Raw genomic sequence first — 9023 nt, 5'->3', positions numbered from 1 at the left:
CGCCACGCACCGCGGGGGGGAGGTAGGGGTCAACATGTCACATTATTTATTTCATCAGAACAGACTTCAGATGCAGTTAACATAGCGTGTTTTACAGTTTTGCTGTCTAAAATGGCTTTTCCCTTTTTGCTAACGAAAAATTTCTGAGGGATGCAGTTGTTACATTTTTGGAATGTTCTTCTGATCTGGCAAAAAAAAAAAATACCTGAGTTACTAAATTTTACTTCAGATTGCTTGCTTTTCTTCTCCTAATATCTGAGTTGATAGGAAATGTCTTATTGAAATTTCCATGAACTCTTTTCTCTCAGCATTACTCTTCTCATGTACTAAATGCTTCTAACTTCTTTGCTGCTTCCAGTGTGTGTTGAAGTATTTCATTGTTTCACTTATTATTCATACAGGCAGCAGTGGTGACTCGTGACTGTATGAACAGATGGGGCCAGGACTGAATACCTGCCCCCCCTCCCCACAACTCCTCATAATTAAGGAAAGAGGAAAAATTATGATTTTATGTAGATATTCACCTTTGAGAGTTTATGTTTTATATTACAAAGTGTGTCCTTTTCTTTTCCACTATTGACTCATTTTGTTCTGTTGACGTTTTAAAGGAAGGGACTGTGGCCTCTTGTGATTGAATTCCTAACTCATATGCGTAGACATACCTTGTCCCCATGAATCGAGGAGGGACTCATACCTAGCCAGGCACACCTAATGCCTGCTTACTGATCATACAGACAGCTGGATTGTTGGATTGTCTCAGGACGATCAGTGATCATGGAAGGAGCGAAATCATCATCCTCAATCACATAACGATCTGCAGACCACAACCCATTATTCCTGAACTCATCCATAGCCATTTGCATTGCTGCAGCTCTTGAAATGCCATGCCTACTAGTGACGTGATATTTTTTGTTGACAGTCGGTGCCCGCATTCCTCCCTCAGCTTTGCCCCAATCACTGATGCCATGTACAGTGTGCACTCAGTGCCTTGAAAAACATGACATCTACAAGTTTCATTGGATGCATGCTGTGGGAAGACGGCCACAAAATGACAACCCTATGTTTGCGAGGAACTTCAATAATAGCCAGACTCAGGGTGTGACTGCTGTGTCCATGCAAAATTAGTAGCAGCTTTTCTTGTGTCGTCAGTTTCACAACTGAACTTGGAATAACACCTCAGAATCATCCAGCTTTTGTCTTAAAAGTTGAAAAGAGTACCTGCTGGGGCTGCATATGAAAGGCTGCCCTAAGTCATTTTCCTAAAGTCTCTTTATTAAATCAGTCGAATTTTTCCAGTTTTCCTCTTCCTTTCCATGTTTTGTATTTCCTCTTGTATTTTACCACAATTCTATGTAATGCTCTATCTATTTCTCTTCAGAGATTATTTATTCTTGCTTCGTCTATTCCGTCTTTTTGAAGTTATTTATTAATTTTATACCTGGCTGATTGTTGTGTCTAGTTGTACAGGTTGTTCATGATAGTCGTAGAGTACACACTTCCTGAGGTGGAAAGGGATACCTTGACTAATGAGCACGATAGTACTACTACAGTTAAGAGATAAGACTAGCAGGCATAACATGATAAGAATAAGTACGATGTACAGCAGGGGCCCAAGATTGGCAAGTCAAAAGAGACTGACACTACATTTAACAAGGTTAGGATTGCAGCACTACAAGCAGGTGGGCATGAGTCTGCTTAACGCAAATATAACTTGGATAGCTATTCTGTTTTTGGAAGAAAACAGAATAGCTATTTTTTTCTTTTCAAAAACAATAGCTATGCAAAATAAAAAATTACAGATGGGAAAAGAACGTAAAACATTAACAAAATGGAGCAAAAACCATAAATATTGGAAATGTATACAGGTTACTTGTATGATGTTATGCAGGATGACGGAATGGACAGAAATACAAAATGCAAGACTTACAACAGTTAACTAAAATAGTCATTAGGGAATTTAGGCACAACAGTAGCCTCAAATGAATAGTCACAAGGGAGATTATAATGAAATCACCATGGCAGGCTCACAAGAAACAAACTTTACATTGCCAGTGTGCAGTACAACATGCAGCAGATGCTAAAATAAAACCAACATTAGTACAGTTATGTTGGATTGATTTTGTTTGAAAACTTGTGTTAAATTACATACTGTCTGAATTTGAGGAAACCATCAACATATGGGTAGAGGGCATCCTGATGTAAATCAATAAATTGAATAGGAGGCTCCATGAAGAACACAGCGTGGGGACACAAAGGACATGGTTCTACATACAAGTGACCAGTATGCTGGTAGAAGCCACATGGTGAGAGTTCAAATGCAACTGGCAGAAGTCAGAGACAAAGCAGATCACAGAGGTTGCAGGAACACAGGACCTGCAACAGATAGGGTTTTAGGCAGCGAAGGCAGCAGCCAGACCACCATCAAGGGTGTGCATGGGAAGGGCATATGTGCCTGAGTGACTACAGTTGCCAGCAGCTGAGCACTGCTACACTGGATGTCCCATTTGCTGGTAGTGTGGGACCATCAGCCATCATAGGAGAGACTGCCAACAGGGATACACACAGAAGGACTGTCTGGGAAGAGATCAGCTGGGGCCGAAGAAACAAGTAGGAGAGAATGCAAAGAAGGTGCTGGTTCCCTCACTCTTGCCCCATTGTTGCCTACTCATATGTCAGCAAGGAAGAGCCAGGGACAAGTCATGTCTTGAAGTCATCAATGCAGAGGCATCTGTGACAATCACCAGAACTGTATGAGAGATAGTTGACCTGGCCATACATCCTGCAGATGGCTTCAGGGGCGACCCTGTTTTGAAGGAAGCATTAGTAGAGTTGACCCTGGAGCAGTGGCCCCTGATGACTTGGGTGTTCATTGCAAAAGTCACAGACAAGCTAATGATGGGCTGGATGTCTTGTATGCTCATGATGCATCTATGGATTCATTCCCACATATGAACAACAGCAGCATGGTGTTAGCGAGTTGTGGCAGTGTGGCTGGAAGGTCCCCTGGGGGCATTGGATAGCCAAGTGGAACTGGGTTCTGAGACTGCTCACCAAGCTGTTGTATGCAGGAAAAGGACATTTGTTCAACCCTCAAAGGAGGTGCCTCTTATGATGGCTGAGACTGCCAGTGGCAGAAGCACACTAATGGAGGCATGTCCTCTGAAGTGCCATGGCAGGTGGAATATACTGCCCTAGGGAGAGGGCAGCTGCATAACAGCAACATGGGTCTGATTCTATGAGAAATGAAGGCTGGAAAACTTCCAAAGCAGTTGGACAATATTTGGAGCCAGTATGGCTTTGTAGCGCTGTTGCTAAGTGTGGACATGTATAAAAGATTTCCTGAAAGGAGTGAATGGGAAGACGGGTTTCAGCCTGACAGAAAAGGGGGACTGATCTGGTATACAGATGGTACCAAGACACATAGAGGCATTGGAGCTGGTGTGTACTGCCATGGTACGAGGCGGAAACTTAGTTTCAGCCTTGGGCATTACACGACAGTATGAAGCAGCAGACCAATTAGCTAAAATTGGAGCTGAACATCCATTCATAGGACCTGAACAAGCCTGTGGCATCTCTCTAGAAGTTGCCAAACAGGCAATTAGGGACTGGACTAACATAAAACATAAGAAATACTGGGAATCCTTAACTGGACTCAGGCAAGCTAAGGGACTCATACGAGGACCTTCTGATAAAAGAGCGAAGGAACTGTTGAAGCTCAACAGGAACCAGCTACGATGGGTGGTAGGACTACTTACTTACTACTTACCTCAAAGGACACCTGTTCAAACTGGGACTAAGTGATAGTCCCACTTGTGAGAGGTGTCAGATAGAAAATGAAACAGCCACACACGTCCTGTGTGAATGTGAGGCTTTAGCTTCTTTAAGACTATGTCACTTGGGTCAGCACTTATGGAACCAAGTGACTATTTCGACGCCCCCACATCCAAAATCCTACGCTTCATCCGAAGCATGGGTTTGCTGAGGGAATAATTAAAAGGGGGAAGCACAATGGACCACTGAGGTCTAAGTGCAAGGGCCGAGTAGGCCTACCCCTTCATACATACATTCTTGTGGAATATAATGTAACTTTGAATTCCATAATTGGCGGAATGGCGGGAAGTTTTTTGAGTAGCTGATAGACTTAACTTCTTAAGAATGACCCTGCTCTGTGGAGCCACCAAGCAAGTTGGCTTGAGAATTTACTCTTCTGAATTTTATTTGGAAAGTACTCAGCCCAAATCTTGGCGGGAACACTGATGATCCTGATGGAGGCTTCTTGTGGTTTTCCTCAGTCCTTCCAGATGAATGTCTGCATATAGCATCAAATGAAGCCACTATTATTTCCAGTTCATGAATCATTCCACCATTGGACGCTGTATAACTTGGGCTGCTGACCCCATTACATAAACCATAAAAAAGTAAATCCATCGTGTCAGAATGCGACCAGTTCGTAACGGCTCCCAAGGAGCTACACGTGTTTGTCCCTTGATTTGGATTCACGAACATCGATAGATTATTACTTAAAGAAGTTTCGTAAAACTTGTTGCAAAGAACATATCGTAGAGTTATGTGCATCTTTTACTGAATCGTAAACCAAAAGCACAGGTTCAGTTCGAAGGAACTTTGTTCTATGGTTTACGTTCGTTTGTAGCGTATTTAACGACGCTGTCAGTAGCTCTGACTGTATAGCGTTGGAAGACGGCCTGATAGTCAGTAATGAATTGGTAAGGATGTGGAGGGACTGAGAAATAGTTGGCACACTGGCCCAGATCCGAATTGGGCATTACCGCATGCGAGCCAGGAGCATTATCGCGTGATTCAACTTGCTGTGATTCCGTAGTAGTGATTAATTAAGCTTACTGCAGCCAGAAGTAAAATGCGTGTCATTACTTGTTGCGGATAAATTTATAAATCCTAATCCTTTGGAACCATAAAATTTACCTTGATGACCATAACTTCATACAGCTTTGTGCAGGTCTTCGGTGGCTGTCAAATACATTCCTAGGCTTGTGTCGCCACATTCGAAGTACAAGATGTTTCATCATATGTCCAAACATGTGTTACGTATTTCCAATGAAAATTAAACTTAAGAAGCCCTTAATTCATGCCCATTAATTCATGACGACAATGAGTAAGGCCTATCCATCGCAAGTAGAACTCCTGTCATAAGTTCGCTTTCCTGTTCTGAAGAAATAGATCTATATTTTACATAATAAGTGCGTTATACTTTACTCACACACATATTTCAGGACATGAAACGTATATCTCTCGGACAGAATATAGCAGTCACATCTGTAACAATATATTCTGCTCATAAAGTAAAAATTTAAAGTTGTCCCTGTGCTTAACTAATTAAGCACTACACCATGAAGGCATATGGGAGGGGGGGGTGGATATTCTGCTCAGGTATTGCTTTCAACGTGCGGCAGAGAACATACATTCGGTAACGACAGTAACGAATCGAAATTACGTCAGGAAAAGATAGAGATCAGATTGAATTCATGGAATGCTTCCTGACGTTCGGCTGAGAAGTTTTTATTTGTCCGTTATAAAAAACGTGGAATTTTTAAGTGTACAAAACTGTAATTGCTTCTCTTATTTTATAGGGGTGTAAACCTTTGTTTCTTTTTAGTGAGAAACATAATTGGATATGATTTTTTTCATTATTTTCTTTTGTCTCCATCGTTCATCTGGCCATGTTCCAAGATTTTTTCTTAAAAAAATATGCCTGCTTTCCTTTCCACCCAAGCTACATATACTGAACCATGACTCCCGTTAAAAATGTTATGTGATTTGTATAGGCTTATGAAGATCCTTGTTGTGTAGCATCCTCCAGTTTTCTTGTTTTCGTCAAGGACCGCTGTACACTCTGTGCCCAAGCTTTAGAAATATACGTTTTCAGCCTAAGGATTTCTAAGCAATGGAATTGTGATGCCTGTAGCACGATCCTGAATAGATCGATCTTAACACAACATATGGTATTAGAGCAGAGAAAATTATGTGGGTTATGTTAATTATATGTGAGATTTCCATCAAAGAAGCGTGGTATAAAAATTATAATATAATTATATACTTATAAAAAGGTAAAGCTGCCCCTGTAACAGGCCATGAAGGCCCATAGGGATGTGAGAGGTCGAGGCTCCCACATCTTCTACACAGTCTGCTCATAAATGGCGGCAACGTTGTCAGCCTTAGGCGCTGGTCGTCTATTACCCCCCCCCCAGGAAAATTCCTCTTACTCATTTATGTTAGAGGCTGAGTCGACCCAGGGTCATAGTGCGGCTGGAAGGGTTAGATTAATTGAAAAATCCAATAACCTCATCAAGATTTGATCCTGCGACCTTTCCTGCTTTTAGCATAGTGCCTCAAACAACTACACTACCGTGTGCCCCTTTATATACTGATACCAAATTAATACAATAAACAACATGTTCTCCTATGTAATATTTAATTATGTTTATGTGTTTATTGGGTCACCAGAAAGCAGGACAGAATCGTAAAATTAAGAGAGCGCTGATGAATCTGTTGGGTTTGAGGCTCGTACAGTGGTGACAGAAGAGCTTACTGCCTGCTTCATGCTGGTTTCTTGTTTTCCTTACTCTTCGACTCGTAGATGGGAGGTGATAGGTCCTCCGAAATATCAGAATTTAACTGGACTTCAAGACGTTATTCCCATAAGATAGCCATCAGATATTTAAAAAATGTAACACAGTTCATATATTTGGGAATGACTGTAACAAATCATTTGATTAAGGAGGAAATTAAGAAGAGATTGAATTGGGGTAATGCTTGCCACCATTCAATCCATAACCTTTTGTCTTCTTGTCTAAAAACATAAAAATTACCATATACAAAACTATATTTTTGCCTGTAGTTCTGAACGTGTGTGAAACTTTGTCTCTGACATTAAGGGAGGAACATGGACTGAGGGTGTTTGAGAACAGGGTGCTGAGAAGAATATCTGGACTGAAGAGAGATAAAGTGAAAGGAGAGAGGAGACAACTGCATAATGAGGAGCTTCATAACTTGTACTTTTCTCCAAGTATAATTAGAATGATCAAGTCAAGGAGGATGAGGTGGGCAGGGCATATAGAACGAATGGGTAGAAGAGGAATGCATGTAGGATATTGGTTGGAAAGCCAAAGGAGAGTGACCACTAGGAAGACCAAGATAACATTAAAATGAATCTTAGAGAGAGTGGAGTGATATTGACTGGATTGATCTGGCCTAGGATAGGAGCCACTGGAGGGATGTTGTCTCATCTCATTTATTTGCATTCCATAAATCCACTACATATAGGATAAGGAATTAGCCATTGATGTAAACACGGTAACAAACTTTCGGGTTCCATAATATGTTGGGAAGTTTCTGAGTAGCAACATAATTGGCGGCTTCTCAAGAAGGGCTCAGCGTCAAGGAGTTTGTTGGCACGAATAGGCTGTTGCAATAGTAGTTAACATTTTAATCGACTTAGCTGCAGTGGCTGCAAGGAGTTTGCCGCAGTATACTGAACGACGACAGTAGATGGCGACAAAATGTAGTTATGATGGTTATGACCAGGGGGATGCAACTCAATGCTATTGGCGGGCAACATAACCGCCGTGACGTCATGAGGCATCACTGCTGCCATGGTGCCCAGAGGCAGATCTTTTGAAATAAAAAATGCCTGTCGCCAGTGCCTAGGGCTCGGTCGGTAAGAAAGTATTCTATCATACCACCTGCCCTGTCGGTAAGAAAGTATGCTATTATACCACCAGCACTTTTTACTGCTCCCTCCTGAAAAATCACAGGTTCACACGTGTGGCTAGAATTAATAATCGATGTAAAGGAAATGCTCATATTTTACAGGAACTGGTGGGAAACTTTCTCCAGATAAATAATGTTGCAACTTGATATCTTGTACTGCAGAGGTTCTTACTCTGTTGTGTGTTTTCTGTTTTCGAACTGAGTTTAATATCACTTCGCTCAAAACCATATGGAGGGAATGAGTTAAATGATATTAAACTCAGTGAGAAACTTTCTCCCGATAAATAATGTTGCAACCTGATATATTGTATTGCAGAGGTTCTTACCAGTGCCTGTAAAATAAGAACAATTCAACGCTCCCTTACTGAAATTCAATGGATATTTGAACTGTAACATATATAGAATACTTGTGTTTAGGAAAGCTGATGGTGGGTAAACTTGAAAGAAAATTCTGTTTCCATCAGAGATACTTGTATTCAACTTCATAACTTTGCTTACAACTTATACCTGAAAGCTGCACAGAACATAGCTTTTCAGTTACATTAATGTGTTATATATCATGTATAGGAAGTAATAATACTGAGGTTTCCATTTGTTATTAATTTCAGTAGTATAATGAAACTCGAGAATCTGATACACTCTCTTGTTAACAAGATCAAGATTGCATTTAATAATATATGAAAAGCAATAAAATAATTGCAGAACTGCTACAAACTTTTTTTATTTGTTTCATTCTGGTCCTACAAAACTATAATTTTGCCTGTGGTTCTTTATGGGTGTGAAACTTGGTCTCTGATATTAAGGGAGGAACATAGACTGAGGGTGCTTGAGAACAGGGTTTTGAGGAGAATATTTGGACCAAAGAGAGATGAAGTGACAGGAGGTTGGAGAAAACTGCATAATGAGGAGCTTCATAACTTGTACTCTTCTCCAAGTATAATTAGAATGATAAAGTCAAGGAGGATGAGGTGGGCAGGTCATGTAGCACGAATGGGGGAGACAAGGAATGCATATAGGATATTGGTGGGAAAGCCAGAAGGGAAGACCAAGGCGTAGGTGGGTGGACAATATTAGAATGGATCTTAGAGAGATAAGATGGGGTGGTATGGATTGGATAGATCTGGCTCAGGATAGGGACCAGTGGAGGGCTCTTGTGAACATGGTGATGAACCTTTGGGCTCCATAAAATGCTGGGAAATTCTTGAGTAGCTGCAGAATTGGCTCTCCTCAAGAAGGGCTTGGCTCCATGAGTGAGTAAGTAAGTAAGTAAGTAAGTA

The 9023-nt window shown here is 41.1% G+C and overlaps 1 protein-coding gene across 1 annotated transcript in view; it reads right to left on the bottom strand.

Moving 5' to 3' along the window:
* Nucleotides 1-3141: 3141 nt before the first annotated feature.
* The window catches only part of LOC111872215, an 8029-nt gene continuing 2147 nt past the window's right edge, over nt 3142-9023 (bottom strand). Inside the window, exon 2 of the mRNA XM_023865877.1 lies at nt 3142-3206. Within this exon, the coding sequence (XP_023721645.1) occupies nt 3142-3206 (65 nt within the window). The remainder of the gene's footprint in view (nt 3207-9023) is intronic.

The sequence above is a fragment of the Cryptotermes secundus genome, unplaced genomic scaffold, assembly GCF_002891405.2.
Source record: "Cryptotermes secundus unplaced genomic scaffold, Csec_1.0 scaffold710, whole genome shotgun sequence".
Lineage (NCBI taxonomy): Eukaryota > Metazoa > Arthropoda > Insecta > Blattodea > Kalotermitidae > Cryptotermes > Cryptotermes secundus.
This window is presented reverse-complemented; position numbering and strand designations above follow the sequence as displayed.